At 57.7% G+C, this 21,412-nt stretch overlaps 1 protein-coding gene across 7 annotated transcripts in view; it reads left to right on the forward strand.

The window, feature by feature from the left end:
* Nucleotides 1–10,611: 10,611 nt before the first annotated feature.
* The window catches only part of TANGO2 (transport and golgi organization 2 homolog), a 53,888-nt gene continuing 43,087 nt past the window's right edge, over nt 10,612–21,412 (forward strand). Inside the window, exon 1 of one of the 7 annotated variants that reach the window (XM_058431452.1) lies at nt 10,612–11,384. In XM_058431452.1, coding sequence (XP_058287435.1) covers nt 10,779–11,384 — 606 coding nt within the window. In that variant the 5' untranslated portion in view covers nt 10,612–10,778. Of the gene's footprint in view, nt 11,385–12,934; nt 13,102–16,452; nt 16,660–21,412 lie in introns of those variants that run through there. The other 6 variants (XM_032139586.2, XM_032139585.2, XM_032139590.2 and 3 more) reach the window with 6 other exon arrangements.

A 21,412-nucleotide genomic window follows, 5' to 3' on the forward strand; every position in this document is an offset into this window, starting at 1 on the left:
GATGGGAGCCATCTCCTGAACATGCCTGGGAGAAGAGCAAGGCCGGAGGGGAAGGAGCCGGGGTGCCAGGGGAGAGGCAAGCCCAGCGCAGTGGGACACCATGGGTATGACAACAGAGGGCGCTGATGGGCAGTGCCAGGGGCACAGGACCATGGCACATATCACACTTAGAAAGCACACATCGGGGAGGGTGGGGGAGGTCAGGTGTGCTGGGCTATGGACCTACAACAGGCATGAGTTTTTGTTCCTCCTTTACTGTGTTTTCTATATTTTCTATAAACAAGCACATATTGCTTCATTATTTAAAGGGCTGGGCACGATGGCGTACACCTGTAATCCCAGCACTTTGGGAGGCCGAGGCGGGCAGGTCACTTGGGGCTAGAAGTTTGAGACCAGCCTGGCCAACATGGCAAAACCCCATCTCTACTAAAAATACAAAAATTAGCCAGGTGTGGTGGCACGTGCCTGTAGTCCCAGCTACTCAGGTGGCTGAGGCATGAAAATCACTTGAACCTGGGAGGCAGAGGTTGCAGTGAGCCGAGATTGCACCACTGCACTCCAGCCTGAGCGACAGAGCGAGACTCTGTCTCAAAAACAAAAAGCGGGGGTGCTGGCACCACAGTCACCTGGCCTCTGCCACTCGGTGTCTTGGCCTCTCCCTGGCTCTCAGCCTCTCGGGCACACCCAGGGGATCCTGGCCCAGCGGATACAGGAAACACGTCTGTAGCACTGCAAAGGTCTCAACTCCAGGCCTGGGGTGGGTGGTGGAGCCTCTGAGGAGGGAGATGCTGCCTAGTGAAGGGTGGGCCTTGTTGGGGTGAGACCTCTCCACCTATGCGGTCCCTGACTGCTCAGTGGCCTGGCCTCACTTTTTTCACGTGTATACTCACTGGCCCTCCAGGCACTATGGGCCCCCTGGATGGGCCCTGGGGGCACCCAGCACCTCCCCCCAGGGCACACAGCAAAGGCCCTGGGAAGGACTGGGAAGATGGGGTTGGTAGCCATCTCTGCAGCCTCATTAGCTTGCAAAATGCAGAGAGCAGCAAGTAAATTCAAACGTGTAAATGGCCTAATTAGAATTTCAGGAAGAGTAAAAATATTTTAAAAAGAGAAAGTCTAACTAAAGGCATATTTCAAATACTGAACTTACCAACTGCAAAATGGTCAACCTGGCAAGAGGGGCCAGAGGGGAGGGGGTTTGGGGCGCCCAGCCCCCATCTTCCCCAGCCTCACACCATATAGCTGTCCCCACGTCCTCTGCCAGGCAGGTGAGAGAAGTCTCAGGCTCCCCAAATCTGAGCTAAGGTGGGGCACTCCCATAGGAACACCCCCACTGCACTGGACCTGACTCAAAGGATGCCCTCCGCTGAGGCTCAGGCACCCAGCCTGAGTCCAGGGAGGCTTCACAAACAGCCAGAGCCAACTGCAGCCAGTGGGACAGGGGAGGCCCAAGGAGGGGCCAGAGAGGCAGGGCCAGAGAGGCAAGCCCAGGGGCCTGGGACGCTCCAGGGAGGACAGGGATGAGGTGGGAGCTGGGGTAGACACAGGGAATGAAATGCACCAAACAGCCACCACACTGCAGCCTGTGGACAGCTCAGCAGAGCCCCTGCGCACAGCACGGCCAGGGCCCTTGCTGGTGGCCTGGGCACTGCAGGCCTCCCCAGGCTGACCCCACAGCACAACCTCACCACCAGCCACGAGTCATCCTGAACAAGGGGTGGCACAGCAGGGGTGGCTGGCCAGTCTACACCAGGCTCTCCAGCCACGAAGGTAAAGTCTGCGTGCAGCAGCCAGATCACCGACCACCACCCGCCCACCAGCCCGAGGCTGGGACACAAGGAGGACACACATGAGCCCCTGGTCTGGCGGTGCCTCTGTCAGAGGCATGTGAACCAGAACAACTCCATCTTGAATAGGAGCTGGGTAAAATGAGGCTGAAACCTACCGGGATGCCTTCCCAGACAATTAAGGCATTCTAAGTCACAGGATAAGATAAGAAGTCGGCACAAAATACAGGTCATAAAGACCTTGCTGATAAAACAGGGTGCAGTAAATGAGCCGGCAAAAACCCACCAAAACCAAAATGGCCACGAGAGTGACCTCTGGTTGTCCTCACTGCTACTCTCCCACTAGCGCCATGACAGTTTACAAATGCCATGGCAATGTCAGGAAGTTACTCTGTTTAGTCTAAAAAGGGGAGGCATGAATAATCCACTACTTGTTTAGCATATCATCAAAAAATAACCATAAAAATGGGCAACCAGCAGCCCTTGGATCTGCTATCTGTGGAGTAGCCATTCTTTTATTCCTTTACTTTCTTAATAAACTTGCTTTCACTTTGCACTGTGGACTTACCCTGAATTCTTTCTTGTGCGAGATCTAAGAACCCTCTCTTGGGGTTTGGATCAGGACCCCTTTCCTGTAACAACTCTGTCTCGGGTCACGAGGATACCAGAGCCCACGACCCTCGAGGATGAGGCCAGTCCTCCCAGCCGCCTGGGCAAGGGACACCCCCCTGCTTCCCCATGAGAGGCCACGTGAGCTGACATCAGGAGAGTCACACCCCTCACCACAGGCTGGCTCAGGGGCTGTGGGCCCCGGGGCCCCAGCAGCGTCCCCAACCTTAGTCAGCATACAGCATCAAAAGGCCAGGCACCCAGAGAGGGCCAGGTGGCAGTGGGGGCTTCTGAGGGTCTCACCACAGTGGGGGCCCAGGCCTTATTCTCAGGAAACGGGTCCCAGGCACACCACAACCCTCGCAGGGGAGCTGGCCTGCTCCAGCAGTGCCAGCTCACAGGGAGTCCCATAGATGTCCCAGGGAGAAGAAACCACACACACCCGCAGAGAACAATCACACACACCCCCAGAGGCACACACAGGATATTTGGATGCCTGCCAGCAGACCAACAGCCAGGAGGCCCCCCCACCCCGACCTTTACAACACCGGCAACCACAAACCCTAAGACACGAGGGCGTTGGGGCATTTCCAATTTCTAATGACAGAAGACACTAGTCAAGAAACAGTTCGGGCCGAGCGTGTGGCTCACACCTGTAATCCCAGCACTTTGGGAGGCCGAGGCAGGAGGAACACCTGAGGTCAGGAGTTCGACACCAGCCTGGACATAGTGAAACCCCATCTCTATTAAAAAAGAAAAAATTACAAAAATTAGCTGGTGATGGTGGCAGGCACCTGTAATCCCAGCTACTCGGGAGGTTGAGGCAGGAGAATTGCTTGAACGTGGGAGGTGAAGGTTGCAGTGAGCTGAGAATGCGCCACTGCACCCCAATCTGGGTGACAGAGCGAGACTCTGTCTCAAAACAAACAAACAAACAAAAAGGAAACAGTTCAGATGCAGCTGTAAAAACAAAGTTAAATCCTTGCCGCCCATTTACATCAGAATAAATACTGGTTGGTGCTACGGGCTGAACGTGTCCTCCAAAGTTCACGTGTTGGAAACTTAACTCCCAACGCAACAGTGTTGACGGTGGGACCTCTAAGAGGTGTTTAGGTCACAAGGGCTCTGCCACATGAATGGATTAATTCCGTTACTGTGGGAGTGGATCTGTTATCTTGGGAGCAGGTTACTGATAAAAGGATGGGTTCCGCCTCCTTCAGCGCTCTCTCACCTGTGCTCCTGCCCTTCTGCCACCTCCTGGGGGACGCAGCGACAAAGAAGGCCCTCGCCAGATGTGGCCCCTCAATCCTGGACTTCCCCGTCTCCAGAATTGTTAGAAATAAGTCTTTGTTTTTCAGGAATTAGCCAGTCTCAGGTATTCTGATACAGCAGCACAAAATGGACTAAGACAGACAGATTAAATCCTGTGTACAAAACTAAAGTAAAAATACCTTCTAGAAGAAAAGACAGGTGCATCTTTATCTGGCTACATGCTAGAGAGAGCTGACTACACAGAGAGATGGAATATCTAAAAATGGGGAAAAATCCAACAGACTTCACCACAAAATATGAAACATTTTTGACATCAAAATGATCATAAACAAAAACTAAAAGGGTGCGAAAAATGTGCAGTAGGCAGAAGAGGAGTGAAGAATTAATATCTTTAATATATAAAGACTCATACAATGGCTGAGAAACACATCAAAACCCAAGAGAAAGCCTGTCATGGGGGCCAGGCGGCCGCAGGAGACGAAGCCGTAACCCCCTGCAGGCACACGGCGGCTGATGGAGGCCAGGCTGGTGCTGGTCTCTGAGAGGACACAACTGCTGGCCAGCTATGGGAAAGGGCAGGGCATCTGTGTCCCCACCAGCTCTTCTCACTCAGGCCTGGTCTCAGTGTGCATCACCCCATCACACCCTCCCAGCTCCCCCTCCTAAGGGAGCCATGCTACTCATCCACAGTTGGCCACTGGTTTCTCTGTGTGTTGCAGATCTCCTCAACCAGGCTGGGAGCTCCTCAGGGGCAGGGCCGGGCCTGGCCTGTGATGCCCAGGACCCAGCATGAGGCTGGGTGAGTGGACGCTGAGTGTGGTGACACATGGGTGTTTACATCAGCCCCTGTCCCAGCTGAGCCCTGAGGCTCCCTCCCCAGCTCCCTCCCGCTGTGGACAGGACCACAACCCAGGGCCCAGCAGAGCAGGCAACCACAAGCCAGGGCCCAGGTTGCCCAGGCCAGAGCAGAGATGGCATAAATGCCATCACCCATCGCACCAGTGCCCGGGGCAGACATGAAAAACCAATCACCACAGCAGACAGGAATAAACAATCACCACATTCCAGATAGGTAGGACAGGAGATGGGGAAAGGCAGAGAAAGAGGCACAGAGAAGGCCACAGAGAAACACAGAGAAGACCAAGAACTGGAGCGGGGAGGGAAAAGAAGGGACAAGAAAGGAGCAAGCAACAGGAGGGAGAGTGAGCAAGTGTGCCTGGGCAGCCTCAGACCTGCCCGGCCAACTACCCTCCTGCGGACCCTGTTACCAGGGCTGTCGTTTGGCGTCTGGCTGACCTGGCCTCCCTGAAGTGTGGTGATGTACGAGGAGTTAAGGGCAGTGGGACAGCCCCTCCTGCCACCCTGAGACGCCCTGTCACCTGTGCCACAAGCAAGCCAAGTACCCTGCCTGAGCCTCTTTGTCCCAACCCAGAAGACCCTGCATGGCCAAATGGCCTGAGCAGTGACATGCTGGGCCAGATGCTGGTCCTCCCACACAGCCAGGCGGCAGCAGACCCAGCTCCCACTAGGCTGGCCCGGCCGGCAGCTTTCCACGCCCAAGGACTTCGGAACAGGCAAGGAGTCAGTCATCCTGTCCCTCCCATCTGCCCTAGAGCCCTCAGCCCAGGTCACTCAGGCATCCGGAGGCCATGGCCTTCTCCCTACCACTTAGGCACAGCACCAGCTGGGCCACGCCTCCACACTGGGCACTAAGTGTCACTGAGAAACCACAGGGCTGTCAGCCATGCCTCCCACAGGGACTGCTTTTTGGAGGGACAGGCAGATGGCCAGGGTGGGGACTGGAGGAACAAGAATGGCCAGGAGCCATTCTTTTAAGCCATCACCCACTCTGCTGAACAGCACCCATCGCGGCAAAACTCTGGCAGCATGGATGTGAGCAAGGCATGCCTTACCACTCTTCAGAGGGTCCTGGGGGACATGGACCACTCAGCCTCCAACCCTGCCACGCTTCCCAGGCGCTATGGCTCAGTTCCACTGGAGCTAGCAGCCATGATAAGCAGAGGAACCCCAAACACAGATAACACCCGAGGCCACGGGCCAGTACACATGGCCTACGGCTGTGATCAGAGCACGTTCAGACTATTCAGTTATGGGCTGTCTGCAGCCATTTTCATCCTACAATGGCAGGGCACTGCAGCTGTGACAGAGACCATAAGGCCTGCAAAATTGAATTACTTACTATCTGACCCTTTCAAACAAAGTTTTGTGTGCCTGGCCTCCAGGACTATCCTCTGTCCCTGTGGCTCCAGTCTTTGGGGGGCAAGCGAATGGCCTGGCCCAGCAGGCTGTGCCAATACTGGATACTACTGCAGCTGGCATCCTAGCTCAGGCAGGTGAAGAGCAGACCCAGTGAATGTCCAAACCAACACTGACCAGCAACCTTGTCAGCCAGCTCCAAAGCCAGACATCAAACCAGTGGCTGCTGTCCATATTCAGGCCAGTAACAAACCGAAGCTGGTGGCAGGAGGCCCTCACATCCACCCTGTCCAGCTCAGGGGCTGTGCCTACACAGTTTGAGAAGGACCAGGAGCACACAGTGTCCAGGGCCAGGTCCATCCCTGTCACCCCCACCCGCCAGGCCCACCAGAACACTCTGCTGTCCTATGTGGGAGAGGATGTCCCCAAGCTAAACCCAGGCCACTCACCTGTCTTGAGGGGAGATCAGCATGTCCCGACGCCCACCCTGCAGGCTCTGGCTCCTGCAGGGAAACCAAAGGGCACGAGTGAGGTCAATCCAGCTGGGTAGGTCCCTGCCGGATAAAGGTACACAAGCCCAGACCGTCCTCTAAGCAGGACCTTGTCATGCCTGACCTGAAGGTCATCCCATGGTGCTCCCGACTCATAACCACACACTCATGTGTACCTTCTTGTCCCCACGTGTCCAGGACTGCAGCTGACACTGGGCTGCTAGGGTTCCTTGTCAGCATTTCTAATGCTGTTGACCATCCTTCAGAAACGTGATCCTTCAGAGATGTGGACTGATAATGACGTCTTCCCATCACACACAGCACAGCAGTACTCCTACCCCAGGGTAGCCAGGCTCAGGTTCCTGCTGGCCCACGCAGGTGCTCACAGCACCATAAGGCATCTGCTCCACCTCCCTAGAGTCCGCTCCCGCCTTGTGGGCCAGGCCATGTGCGTCTCCTGAGATTCCCTGAGGCCAAAAAAGATCCCGGGCCCTCCCAGGCAGGCAGCTGCCCCTAACAGTCTCCAGTACAGGGAGGGTGGGAAGCAGGCAGGTTCCTGGCCCTGGAGCTGTGGCCAGGTGTGAATAACCATTTGTCTGGGACTGGGGACCTGGCACTCAAGCCTGGGGAGCTCAGGCTTATGGGCTGGAGCAGGAGACAAAGGGGTGCCTGTGCTCACACAGCTTTCAGCCTTCCTCAGGGGAGGACCCTGCGGCTTCCTATCTCAGCTAATGGCCCCGGGGACACATTCCCTCTCGTTATATCTAGGCCTGGGGATATTGCCAGAGTGTTCATGTTGTCAAAATGAAAAACAGGACACCGCAGACAGACAGGGAAGGGCTGGGCCTTGGACGGGAGGCTGTCTCTGGGGGACATGGGTAATGAGAGCTCTCTCCCCCGGCTCTATGGTGTTTTCTAGATTGTTCTGAGGCCCTGCCCAATAGTCCTTCGTGGTCACGGTCCATTCTGGTGCCCCAACGGTGTGTCTCCCTGTCTTACAACAGCCTCTTCATCATGGGAAGCGGTCCAAGTGAGGGTGGGCGACTGGCTATGCCTCAGGGTGGGATCATGGGGGGTGGGACGCAGGGCCTGAGGCAGGGAAGAACCGGGGACCAAGCCAGGCACATGTGCATATGCATGAGTGTGCATGTGAATATGAGTGTGTGTGTGCGCCTGAGATGGGCAGGCCCAGTTGGGCGCCCACCCACCAGCACTGCGCCCCCAGGAAGAGGAGATGCTGCTCCTACTCCAAGGTCTGAGGCTTAGGAACCAGCTTTTGCTCTGAGTGTGACATTTCTAGGAAACCTCTGGTTTTAGCTTAAGTGTTCACATAGGTTTTGTACCACAGAGAACCATGTGACTTTTTTTTTATCCCTGATAAGCACCAGCCTCTCCCCAGGAGTCACCATGTGCCACAGATCCAAGACACACTGGCTGTGAACCGTCATCTCACTGGCTCTACCAGGTGCCTCAGGTCGGCTATATACCCCATTTTACACATGGCGAAACTGGGTCCTGGCCAGACAGGGGCTGGGCCAGGATTTAACTCAAGTCTTCCTGCCTCCAGGACCTCCCAAAGTGCCCCCCCAACTCAGCTGGGGAAGTGTGGCCAAATGAGAACATGGGTCCTTCCTCATGGGCCTCCCACCTCATGGGGTCCAGCCAGGCCAAGAACCTGCAACCATATGGTAGAGCCAATAGGAGACCCTGGGAAGGGGTCCAAGTGAGGCATTGGAGAGGGCTTCCCCCAGGAGATGGGTGGGAGCAGAGAACAGCAGCACCGCAGGAGGCTGGGCGGTAGGAGCAGCCAGAGCTGCAGGTATCCTTCCTAAGGGTGCACTAGTCATAGCAGCATCGTACGGGCAGGGGCAGAGCAGAGCATCTGTGGCCAACCTAAGGGAGCTCTGGGCAGTGAATGGACAGAGGGACGACAGACATGACAGTGATGTGAAGGCAGAACTAGTGATAGGATCATATGGGAAGGTGGGGATGTGCTCACCTTGGGGAGTTCCCCTGAGTACCACTTCAAGGCTGCTCTGTAGGCTCTGGGGTCACCTGCCTGGCCAAGGACCCAGTACCAGCTGCCTCAAAGCCGGGGAACGACCACGCCCTTTATTGGGCCCTTTTCCCAGTGAGGATGGCCTGGGCCTACCCATGCCACGGGCCCCCCTACAATGGGGCTCCCCACCAAACTGTCCAGACCCGGTGGCTGGCCACGGGGCTCTGTCAGCCCCTGGCTACACCCCACTGATGCCCTACGAAGCCCTGTGGTTCTGGCACGGTATCCATGGTCCAACCAGAGGGCTGAGAGGTCTCACAATGGGGCATGAGCCTGGCCCAGGCCACACAGCCAGATTGGCAAGCTACAGCCCTTTGGATAGCTGACGGCACAGGGCAGCTCCCATGGGTACACACTGGGCCCAGAACTGGGATGGAGGATGCAGCCTGGGCTGGGTAGGCAGTGAAGGGCCCAGGTGAGCTCGCTCTGCATTCCCTGCAGTGTGGCCTCAGCAGGCCACCCCCTCCCCAAGTCTCCTTGCTTCCTGCTCTGTGAGCGCGAGGTGACACTGACTGCAGGTAGCTGAGAACATGCCCTGGCAACAGCCAATGCAGCAGGTGCATGGAGTGCCCCGTGGCCACTGGACAGGGAAGGTCCATGCTGCTCAATGACAATGGTGTCCACTACAGCAAAACCAAGTGTTCTCCTAGGCCTGCTGCCACTCTGGGCACATAGTGAGAACACACCCACTTCTGCTGTGGACACTGAGGCACAGCCCACACCTGGGAATGCCTGGGAGGCCCCTGGGCACACACTTGAAGGACACCGCACTTTTGGGGCTACTCAGGCACGGGGCTAGTCCTTCACTGTCCCTGCTGAGCCTGTGTGTGGTCATCCACCATCTGGCCTTCAGGCCTCCTTCTGCCTGCACCAAGCACGTGGGGGGCACCAAGGGGCCTTGCTTGGCTCCTTTCCGACTCCATGCCCTCAATAGGCAGCTCAGAGGCCGAGCTCCGGCCATCCAAGCCAGGTGTCTAGGAAAGGGTCCTGGTCTGCCGCAGGAAGCTGGGTGGAGCCGGTCTTGCCTGCCGTGGCGGTCCCAGCTGCCCTCTGGTGGCCATGCTCAGCTCCCCGTTGCTCTGCCAGAGGCGGCAGCCCCTCAATCAGCAGGGGCAGTGGGAAGAGCCTGTGCATAACTGGTTATGGAGTGGGGGGAGCTCTGTGGCCCCAGGCACCCACCAGCTCTGGGTCATTTTCCCGACCTGAAATAGGCCAAGATGTGAAGTCCCTGAGCCAAGAAAGCCTACCAAGGGATCCCTGATCCCATGTCTCCTCAGAGTGACCCAAGACTTCATCTTCAGTTTTTCTGTTTGTTTTTTTGTGGGTTTTTTTTTTTTTCTTTTTTTGAGACAGAGTCTCGCCCTGTCACCCAGGCTGGAGTGCAATGGTGCAATCTTGGCTCACTGCAACCTCCGCCTCCTGGGTTCAGGCAACCCTCCTGCCTCAGTCTCCCCAGCAGCTGGGATTACAGGCGTATGCCACCAGGCCCAGCTAATTTTTTTTGTATTTTTAGTAGAAACAGGGTTTCACCATGTTGGCCAGGCTGGTCTCAAACTCCTGACTTCAGGTGATCTGTCTGCCTGCTTCGGCCTCCCAAAGTGCTGGGATTACAGGTGTGAGCCACCATGACCAGCCCATCCTGGTTGTTTTTGTTTGTTTGTTTTTGTTTTTTGGAGACAGAGTCTCCCTCTATCATCCTAGCTGGAGTGCAGTGGTGTGATCTTGGCTCACTGCAACCCTCACCTCCCCGGTTCAAGCGATTCTCCTGCCTCAGCCTCTTGAGTAGCTGGGACTACAAGCGCATGCCACCATGCCTGGCTACTTTTTGTATTTTTAGTAGAGACAGGGTTTTGCCATGTTGGCCAGGCTAGTGCCAAACTCCTGACCTCAGGTGATCCACCTGCCTTGGTCTCCCAAAGTGCTGGGATTACAGCTTGAGCCACCGCACCAGGCCTCATCCTGGTCTTAATTGAAGCTGGTAGCAAAAGAACAGATGCCTCTCCATGACTAAGCCACCATCAGGGAAGTCCCCAGGACCCCCAAAGCCCACCTGGTGCCCTACAGTGCTGTCCCTGGACCCCCACCCTCTATTCCTGGCCCTATCTACAGAGTGGGCCCTGACTCCCTATCCCAGCTCTACCCTGTCACTCCCTCTGCCAGGCCAGGCGGGGAGCACGACAGACGGGCTGGACAGAGGGTGGCACCTGGCATCTGTGCGCAGAGCTCCCTGTTCCACCTAGAGACTGGGGATCCTGCTGCTCCTCCTCCTTCTGTTCTCACTCAGGACAGCCTCATACTCCCCCAGGCCAGACTCCTGGGGTGAAGGAGCACAGTGAAGTCACCATGAATCCCTATGTAGCACAAACAGGAGGAGGGGTGCTACCCTACCCTCACAGAGCCACAGAGATGCAGAGGGCCCCAGGACTGGGAGGAGACTGCAGGGCCACCTCTGGAGGGGGTGCCAGAGCAAACACGGGAGCCAAGCAGCACAGATGTGGTGGGTGGGGAGGCTCAAATTTAGCAGGACTGAGGGTCAGACCTTGTTCTCCCAGGAGGGACCTTGGTCAAGAGATCCTTGTGTTTATGCTAAAAAGCCTGACAGGGCAGCTCAGCCAAGAGCTAGGCAGGGGCTGGCTCGGCTGTGCTCAACTACCCTCTCAGCTGGGACTTGAGTCCCTTAGCGAATGTTCTGTGCCCAGTCCTCTGCTGGGCCCTGGTGGACCCCAGAATGGGAGTAGGGTGGGGTCACGGGACAGCTGGGAGCAGATACTGCGGATAGGATGGGGCAAGACTGGGGGAAATGCCTTCCCAGACACGCTGCGGCTCACACTGTGGCCTGATCTAAGGCCCGGATCACCTGCTCAGGAACTGACCGGCCACGGGCATGGCACACCGGGCAAGAGAGCGCTGACTGCCCCCTGCATTCAGCACCATCCCAGCTCCAATACAGTGAGTACAAGATAGGTAACACCCGCCTTGTTTGGACCAGACCTCTAACCACCGCCCGGATCCCAGAGTAAAGGCAGATAAGGCAGTAGTAAGGAAGTAGAAAGAAGTAAAGGCAGCTACCCCAGAGAAGCTAAGGTCGGGAGAGGTGGAGGCTCCCACTGCACCCCCGCTGGCCCATACCATAGGGGAGGTTTCCCCCACAGCAGCGTGGGTACCCACCTGAGGTTATTAAACAGCAGCATTAAGAGCCTACTCTAAAAAATACCCACGGGGCACCTTTCTTTTCCTTATTTCTAAATATGCCTGGGTGTAGGGAAAGGGAGCTGAAGTCCTTTAGTTCCATTTTAAGTATGTTACATTACACACAGCTAAGAAACGGTGAAATATTGTAAGCAGCCAATATTTAATTATTTAAAAATTAAAATAGGCTGGAGCTCTCAGGCCACCTGCCCAGGGCGACTCCCCAGCAAACCGAGCAGAGGCTCCCTCAGAGCGGAGAAGACGTGTCTCTACACGGGCCCCAAGGGGGCGCAGGGCGGCGTGGGGAGGGGGACCCAGGCCGGAGGTCCGGGTGGCGTGCCCTCTCTCATCCCCGAGGCGGCAGGAGCAGCGCGGCACGAGGACACCTCCGGGCCGTCGGTGCCCCTGCGCTTCCCGGCGGCGCGTTGCCCCAGGAAAGTTCCCGGCCTGCCGCCCCTCGGGCCGTTGGAAAGTTTCGGTGGCTGCAGGGCCCTGGCAGCTAGGCGCCAAGCGTCGCGCGGGGCGGACACGGCTGCGGGGTCGGGCCGCGCTCAGCTGGAGCGCTCAGTGCAAGGCGCCCGGCCGGGTCGGGTAGGGCCCGGAGGCCGCGCACAAAGACACCCGCCCCCGCCAGCCCGGGGTCTCGGGCGCTGCAGAGCGCGCGGACAAGACGCCGGTGGGGCGGAGATTAGCTCCGAAGCCCGGCCCAGACCCTCGCCCGGATCTCCACTCCAGGGATAGGACCCTGTCCGGACCGCTGCCCGGAACGCGTCCCGTATCTGTAGCCCCGCCCCCAGTCCCGGCTCCGACCCGAGGCCCCAGCCCCGAGTCTCGCACCCCGCCCACTGGCTCAAGCTTACCTGGAGCGCAGCGTGGGCGGCCGCGCAGCGTGGGCGGCCCCGCAGCGCGGCCTCGGACCCCAGAAGGGCGTCCCCGGGTCCCTTGGCGCGCGGGGAGCGGCGTTCCCAGGGCGCGGCGCGGGGCGGCGCGGGTCGCAGTCCCCGCGGCCGCAACTCGGACCGGTGCGGGGGCCGCCCCCTCCCTCCAGGCCCAGCGCGCAACCCGAGACCCCGGGCCAGCCCTCCCGCCCTCACACGGCCCGTGCGCAAAGCGGACCCGGCCGGCGACGCGAATCTCCGCCCCGCCCCATCTGACCGTAAATTTTCCCATTGGTCGGGAGACCCGGCGCGGCACGGCAACCGGCGCCGATTGGGCGGATGAGCGGAGATTACGGCTTGCCATTGGGCCTCCGGGATGTCAGTCCCGGCGGATGACCGGCCCCCCTCGCGGAGGGGCCGCGGCCCCGCACCTGCCCGAGCCTCTGCGGCGGCAGTGGCAGGGTACGCGGGACCGCTCCCTCCCAGCCGACTTACGAGAACATCCCCCGACCATCCAGCCCCGAGCAGGGACTGGCAGGGCCGGCGCCCTTTCCCTGGACTCCGGCCGCCTAGCCTCCATCGCCATCCCCAGTTCACAGGTACCCTTCTTCAGCGCCTGCTACTCGCTGTGCGCTGCGCGCCGCGCCCGCCTGTCGACATCGAATTGTATTCCTCACGCAAACCGCGAGAGAGAGTTCTGCTGCTATCCCCATTTTACAGTTGGGAAACAGCCTCAGAGAGGTTCTCAGTTGCTTGAACACAGTCGTCTGACCCTGGGGCCTGGGGGCTCTCTCACCCTCACCGCCCCTGGGCCCCCGCAGCGGGGAGACGGTGGAGGTAGGAGCTGCAGTATTTCCGAGAGCAGGAAGGGACCCCCTCGGTAAACCAGGGGCTCACCTCCCCCACCAGGCCTGGATGTAGAGACCTCTTGGGCTTGTCCCACCCTGCAGGCCCCCCATGGGGCCACCCTTTCTTACCTCCTCCTGGCATCCTCACAGCCCCACAGCTCTCCGTCTGGGGAGGCAGAGTTGTGCGTTTATGCCCCTACCCCGTACTACTGTCCCATTTTTTTCACCCTACCTGGAGTCAGGAAGAAACGCTGCTTCACTGCCTGTTGAGATTCACATAGGTTGCATTTCCTTGCCAGATTGAGAGCACCTGACATGAGTGGGACCATGACCCTCCGCCAGCCCCGCGTAACCTTGTGGTGTGGGGGGGAACCAGCAGGGGCCCTCACAAGCCAGGTAGCTGTCATCCTGTGGAGCAGCACCATGGTGACATTCTGGCTCAGGTGCTGTGTAGCTGAGCGGTCGTTTCCTCCATTTAGGAGTAGACGTAATGAGTCCAGCTGTCCCCAGCCATCTCTCCAAGGCCACTGGACCCTGGTTCTGCTGGAGCCCCTCTTCTCACAGTGACCTCATAGTCCTGCACCACCCCCTCCCCACACTTGCAAGAGGGACTAGACAGACCTCTGTTGAAAGAGCGCAAAAGAGAGAACCATACACCAAAATCTGTGCAAGTGAGACGACCTCTCCCCTCATCACCACCCCTACCACCCATAGGGTTGCAGAGACCTGTCTGCCCTCGGCAGGCAGGATCACTAGCTGAGGTCAGAGGATGTGGGGGCAGCACCAATTCAAACAGGACTCAGGACCGCTGTCCAGCAGTCGGCCCATTAGGCTGCCAGGGGTCAGAAACACAACAAGGGAGGCTGGGCGCAGTGGCTCATGCCTGTAATCCCAGCACTTTGGGAGGCCAAGGCAGGCAAATCACCAGAGGTCAGGAGTTCGAGACCAGCCTGGCCAACATAGCAAAACACCATCTCTACTAAAAGAATACAAAAAAAAGTAGCTGGGCGTGGTGGTAGACGCCCATAGTCCCAGCTACTTGGGAGGCTGAGGCAGGAGATCGCTTGAACCTGGGAGGCGGAGGTTGTAGTGAGCTGAGATTGCACTACTGCACTGCAGCCTAGGAGACAGAGCGAGACTCCATCTCAAAAAAAAAAAAAAAAGAAAAGAAAAACACAGCAAAGGAGACCACAGGGACCAGTAGCCCGGTGTTCTCCCTCTCTCATCCTCTCACCTAGCTCCATACGGACAGCTGTGGGGCACCCGGGGAAAGCCACAGAGAGAAAATGCTTTCAGCTGGGTGTCAAGAACTTTTCAAGAGTTGGAGCTGTTGAAACCAAAAGAGTGGCCACAGAAGGTAGTGAGCTTCCTATCTGAGTTTGTGTGCAATTAGAGGTTGGATGCCAGTGAGCCTGTTGCAGCCCCAAGATCCCAGGGCTTAGGTGCCCACCCTAGACCCAGTTCATCTGCTGTCGCCTGCTTCCTGGCATCGCATGTCATCCAGACTGGAGTGTCAGTGGTGACAAGGAACATCAGAGTGTCTGCTCTGGCTCTGTCTAACTGGGAAAAGTATGGCTGGGGGTGGGTTTGGCCCAAGGCCACAAGCTATGACAGAACAGGATGCAAACCACCATCTGACATGTTACTGCATCCCTCTTTGTGGGCAAAGGGAAGCCTTGGTCAACTCATGTCCAGCTTTGAGGTGCATGGCCTGGTGCTTTGGGGAAGCCCACTCTCCAGCTGCTGCCATGAACCCCAGGGCACAGTCCATCATCCCCAAGCCCCAGATCCCACTTGCCCACCACCACCACCTCTTGGCCCTATAGATTGCATAGGTTTGGCTGCTCAGAGGGAAATCACTGGTACCAGCCCCACATGATCCCAGTGCTGAATGGTGGGAGAGACAACCATGTCTGGCTGGGTCTGCGGCCCGCTGGCCGTGAGTCCCTGGGCATCTGGAGTCCTTGTAAAAGGTTCTGTTGGGTTCCAGGAGAAACACAGATAAGACAACAAAAGTGTGGAGCACAACGGGCCCGCATGTAGGTCCAGGTTAGACTCTTGCCTTTGCTGATTACCAGCCAGGCTCTTGCCATCCCTGAGCCCGTTTTCTGCAGGGCATCAGGGCACCTAGGTCTTCAACGCAGGTTGAAGCTAATGTGGCCTCTCTTGCTTGCCACCTTTTTTGACTTCAACTGAATGACATAACTGCTCCAAGTCTCAGTGTTTACATCTATAAAGTGGGGTGAAAGAACTGCTGACCCAGACATTGGGTTTAGAGTGCTTTGCACATTATCATTATCCCTAATGTCTTTGTCATCCATGTCATAGTTTTTTGAGTGCTCACTTTGAGGCAGGGCCTAAGCCTCTGGGCTTTGACTCCACCTTTCTGCCACAAAGGCCCAGGCACAGCCCAGAGGCCATAGGAGCAGGGGTCCCAGCTAATGCCTCTGTCCTGTTGGGAGGGCTCCAGTCAGTGCCCACCTGCTCACCCTGCACAAGTCAAGCTGGGCCAGCCCCTCGTCACTGGGGCCTGGACCTGGACGTGAGCTCAAAGGCTACACTGTGGGGTGGAAGGGGGGAGGTGGTGGGTGTGCAGGGTATAGTGCTCAAATGCCTAGTCCAGGGTCTGGGGGTACATACTGGGAATGGCAGGGACATCAAGGAGGAAAGAGCCGACCTGGAGGCCATAAAGTGAAGGAAGGGATGACCAGGAGGAGGATGGCCAGGTCCAGAGGTGGGGTTGAGTGGACAGGATGGGCAGACCAGGACGCAGTCTGAGGGGGCCGGTCCGGAAGTGAGCATTCCTGTAGCTCTTCTGAGAGAGGCCGCAGGGTGAGCAGGTGACAGATGGTGTCCATGAGGGCATGGACTCAGGGGCGGCTGCGACCTCCCAGGGCGTCCTGCAGGGAGCCGCGGAGTCCCCGAAGGCCGCCGGATCAGGAAGCGTTCAGACGCCCGCGCAGCCCCAAGCTTTGGCGCAGCCCCGGGGGCGGGACGCCAGGAGTCTGCAGCCTCCGAGCGACAGCGCGCCCAGCCAACGGGACGCCGGCATGAGGCGCGCCGCCCCGCCTCTCGCTCCGCGGCCCAATGGTGAACGCGCCGGCTTCGGGTCGGGCGGGTACTGGGCTGGCTGTGGTGGCGCGCGGGCGCGGCACCCGGAAGTCGGTGGCGGCGGAGGCGGTGAGTGCGCGGCTCCGGGGCTGGCGGACTCCTCCGCTCGTGGCCTGGCCGGCCTGGGCTTGGGGGCACCGGGCTCCGGACTCTGGGCTCTGGGCTCTGGGTGCGTGGACCGGGCCAGGCTGCTTGAAGGTGGGTGGGCTGGCCGCACCTCCTCCCCCTGCCTCAGTTTCCCCTTTCTGAGGTATGGTATAGAATCAGGCGGCTGGGTCAGGGGCGACCACGTCGATCTAGGCCGACGAAAATGCCCCGCGCGTTACTGGAAGGCGTTTTTGATAACCCCCGCTGGCACGGGATGCGGGGGACGCTGGCAGGTGGGACCGGATTCGTTGCGGGGAGGCTGAGACTGGCAGGGCTGGGAGCTGCATGGTCCCTGCAGGGTGGGTGGGCTGCGCGGCCTTGGCCAGCATCAGGGACAGCTCTGGCGCCCAGTCACTCTGTCCCCTACCCGCGGCCTGCTACGGGCCAGCAGGTGACAGCTAATGTGGGTGTGAGTAGATAGTAAGTGCTGGGTCATCCCCTATGCCTGGATGCGGCCTTCCTGGGGAGGTTTGGGTAGTTAGATCCCCCACCCCCACCTCCAGAGCGTCAGAGGCAGGGGCTGGCAGGGCTGCACTCAGGGCAGTCCTTTCCCCACCGCTGGGCTTTGTAGCAGCCTGGGCTTTGCCCGTTTTCCTCTAGGGAAGTGGGCACAGAGGGCTGTTTGCTGAGACCCCCACCTTCCCTGCCCCCAGCACCTCTCCTGTGCGCCCTTGGCTTCCTGCTGGGCCACAAGCTTTAGAGTGAACCGTCTGCCCTTGGACAAGTCCCTGGGCCTCAGGCCCCCTTACTCTTTAGGAATGTCACATGCCCTGCCCTGGCCAGGCCTGTCTGCACTGGCCAGGCCTGTCGTGTGGCTCTAGACCTGCTGACCACTGTTTTGCTGCCACTCTGGGCACAGTGCCCTCTTCCATGAGGCAGATGTGACGGCAGCTGTAAGGGGGTAGCTGAGTAGCTCTTTGGAAGGCTTTCTCACACTAGCTCATTTGCCTTTGGGCAGCCTTTTGGGGCAAGCATTCATTGATCCAATCCTGCTCACACAAGGAAAACTCAGGCTAAGGGGGAAGATGGTGTTCCCAAGGTCATTCAGAGCCAGGGCCCACTCCCAGTGCCTCTACTACTCCTGGGCCACTCTCTGAGGAGTGTTCCTGCATCTGTGTCCTGTCGGGTGGGCTGGGGGCAGCTGGAGAGGGTGACCATGTTGTTACATGGGCACAGCAGAGCCTCTGTTCCCACAGATCCTAGTGCTCTGGTGTTCCAGGGTGGGGTGCCCTGGTGCCCCCACCCCCTTGGACCGCTACACAGCTTTGTGTTACTTGCATGTCCTCAGACTGCAGGCCCCTCAGACCAAGCCCCTACCTGCTGTGATGTGTGGTGGCCATAGCCCTTCCCTGAGCTAAGGTGACCAGCTGTCAGCTCTTCCTGGGCTGCCCAGCCCCTTGTGCTTCCTTGGTCTTCACTTGTGGGCTGTCATTCTGATTACGTTTTGCAGTGTGTGTAATCACATGCAGTGTCCTGGGAACTTGATCCTGTGCCCGGCTTCTGCACCAGATGGCAAACTTGGAGGGCACCCCGGTGCCCACCCAAGGGTGCTGCTTCTGAAAACACCCATGGAGTTATGAGGGGCTTCTCAGGGACCCCAGAAGGGGTCTGGAGAGAAATGGCCCAGGATAGAGAAGCTGGGAAGACTTCTCGAAGTAGGGCCATGCTTGTCATTGACACTCCAGATGCATGAGAAGCAGGGCCCATCCTTTGGTGTCGTGTCAGTCAGCACATGGCAGCAGCATGACAGAGCCTGGCCTTTGTTGGCCCCTACCATAGGGCTTGGGCTGTCTTGAAAACAAGCCTGTCCCTACCATAAGGATGCGCTCTGTGAAAACAAGGTCACCCCAGAAGGACTGAGCTGCCTTTTGAGGTTATCATAGCTTTTTCCCCTTTTTCTCTCAACTTCCCTTTTAGACTGCAAAAATAGTTTATGCATGTTTAAAAATAAAAAAGGCCGGCCTCCTTCTCCCAGCGGCTGCTCCCCTGGTGCACTTCCTGACATTTGGGTGTGCATCCATCGAGATCTTGAAGGGCTTGCCTTCACCCTCTTTGCAGGCATGGTAGGAGTGCCCCTTTTTTTTGTTTTTACTAACCACTCAGGCCGCAGGGGCCGCTGCGAAGCTGGTCTGTCCCTGGCTTGTGAGGAAGCTGAGTGTTTCTCCCAGGAGGGCCTGAGGATGGGGCCACCCTGTGTCCAGAGCTTTCTGTCTGCTCACAATGCCTCTTGTTTGTGCTATTCTTTGGAACTGGGAAGAGACAGTGATCCTCTGGTGTGAGGCTGAAGTAATGCCCTGGAAGCATTGTGAAGATCTGAGGAGAGAGTACCACTGTAGAAAATGTGTCATGATAGGGCGGGCACAGTGGCTCACGCCTGTAATCCCAGCACTTTGGGAGGCCGAGGCAGGTGGATCACGAGGCCAGGAGATCGAGACCATCCTGGCTAACATGGTGAAACCCCGTCTCTACTAAAAATACAAAAAAATTAGCCGGACGTGGTGGTGGCAGGCACCTGTAGTCCCAGCTACTCGGGAGGCTGAGGCGGGAGAATGGTGTGAACCCTGGAGGCAGAGCTTGCAGTGAGCCGGGATCGCGCCACTGCACTCCAGCCTGGGCAACAGAGCAAGACTCCATCTCAAAAAAAAAAAAAAAAAAAGAAAGAAAATGTGTCATAATAAAATGCCATTTGGGCCGGCACGGTGGCTCACACCTATAATCCCAGCACTTTGGGAGGCCGAGGCAGGTGGATCACCTGAGGTCAGGAGTTCCAGACCGGCCTGGCCAACATAGTGAAACCCCGTCTCTACTAAAAAAAATACAAAAATTTGTGGGGCATGTGGCAGGCACCTGTAATCCCAACTACTCGAGAGGCTGAGGCAGGAGAATTGCTTGAACCCAGGAGGCGGACACTGCAGTGAGCCGAGATCGCACCACTGCACTCCAGCCTGGGCGACGAGAGCAAAACTCCATCTAAAAATAAAAATAAAAATAAAAAATGCCATTTAATAGCCAGAGAGTGTAGATTGATGAGCTCTTGCTGCGGAGATAGGAGGGAGCAGGGCATTGCAGTGGACTGGAGACTCAGAGGGTTTCCCGACGTCAGGGCTTTCTTCGCCCAGGCCCCATGAACAGCGACACTGTGTTCCCATGTGTGTTTACCTCCTCTGCTGGCAGCCATCGGGAGCCCGTGTCACATGTCTGTGTCTGCCTTGTCCTTTGAAAAGAGCAACTCAAGCTTTCAAGCTCCGCCCCTGGGGGCTGCCACCACTGATGAGGTGGGGATTACAAGGGGTGGGGATTGGGCGCCCGGGTGCTCAGCTCCGCAGCACCAGCCCTTGTGGCTATTGAGGCCATTAAATGGGGGCAGCAGACTGTAGGGCTCAGTCGCCCTCTGTTCAGGGACTCACCACGTGCAGCCCCAATAGGAGCCCGACTTGACAGCTACCCTCCCAAGTGTCTAAGTCCCCTTGGCCCTGTGGTAATAATAGCTTGCCATTCCTCTGTCACCACTGCTTTCTGCTTAGCACACCTCCCCTCTGCCCATGTGCTATGCTTGCCTTTTTGGTTGCCAAAGGGAAGTGGTTCCACCAAAAGCCTGTGTCCCATCCCCTCTGGCCCCCAGGGTCTCCAGGTGTGGTGTTGCTGTGACAGCCCAGCTGCACCCCATCCTATGCAGAGCTGTCTTGCACCGGGGCTGATTGGGTCTTCTCTTGCTTTCTGTGAACAAGTGACTCTTGGGTTCTTGCCCTTCCTTCCCTCTCTGCCTTGCCCATAGAAATGTCCCAGCCCCAGCAGGGAAGGAGGGCAGGATCTGTACACTTTCTATTTTTTTTTTTTGCTTTTTGAGACGGAGTCTTGCTTTGTCACCTCAAAAGGCTGAGGCAGGAGAATCACTTGAATCCCGGAGGCAGAGGTTGCAGTGAGCTAAGATCGTGCCACTGCAACCTCCGCCTCTCGGGTTCAAGCGATTCTCCTGCCTCAGCCTCCTGAGTAGCTGGGATTACAGGCGTGCATCACCACGCCCTGCTAATTTTTGTATTTTTAGTAGAGACGGGGTTTCACCATTTTAGCCAGGCTGGTCTTGAATTCCTGACCTCAGGTGATCCACCTGCCTTGGCCTCCCAAAGTGTTCGGATTACAGGCGTGAGCCACTGTGCCTGGCCAGTGCACTTTCTTTTGAGGGTAGATGTTACTGTTCCCCGCTGGGAAGCATGCCTACTGGGTGTGCACGCTTTCAGTGTCTGGCGTGACAGATTGTACAAAGTGAACCCAGCCACACAGCTACCATCCATATCACACCACCATCAGCACCCAGACATCTCCCTCGTGTCCCCCAGTGGCTGCCTAGACCTGGTGGCCCTGCCCTGCCTTCTGTCCCCATGGGCAGATGTTGCTTATCTCTGGCCTCTGCATGAAAGACTAAGCAGAGTGCTATCTTCTGGCTGGGACCTCCCTGCTGCCTCGGGAACAGGGGCTTGTTCCTGTTCATCACCATGGAAGGGCACAGGCTGGCTTCCTTTCCAGGTTATGGACTTTCTTACTGTGTCACGTTGTGGACTTGGGCACCTGTAGAGTGCCTGGCATGGTGAGCAGGGGTTGGGGCATGGCGTGATCTAGGCAGGATTTGGAAGGTTCTTTGAATAGCCAAGGGAGACAGTCTGGAGGGTGCCCTCCAGACACCTGAGAATGCATTGAGGCTAGGGTGACTACTGCAGCATCAGAGGCCTGGTGACACATGCAAGGCCTCAAGGGGCCCATGTGACTAGGAGTCCAGGGTGTGGCTGAGGTCGGCCAGACTGGATGG

The sequence above is a fragment of the Hylobates moloch genome, unplaced genomic scaffold (assembly GCF_009828535.3).
Source record: "Hylobates moloch isolate HMO894 unplaced genomic scaffold, HMol_V3 SCAFFOLD_19, whole genome shotgun sequence".
Taxonomy (NCBI): Eukaryota; Metazoa; Chordata; class Mammalia; order Primates; family Hylobatidae; genus Hylobates; species Hylobates moloch.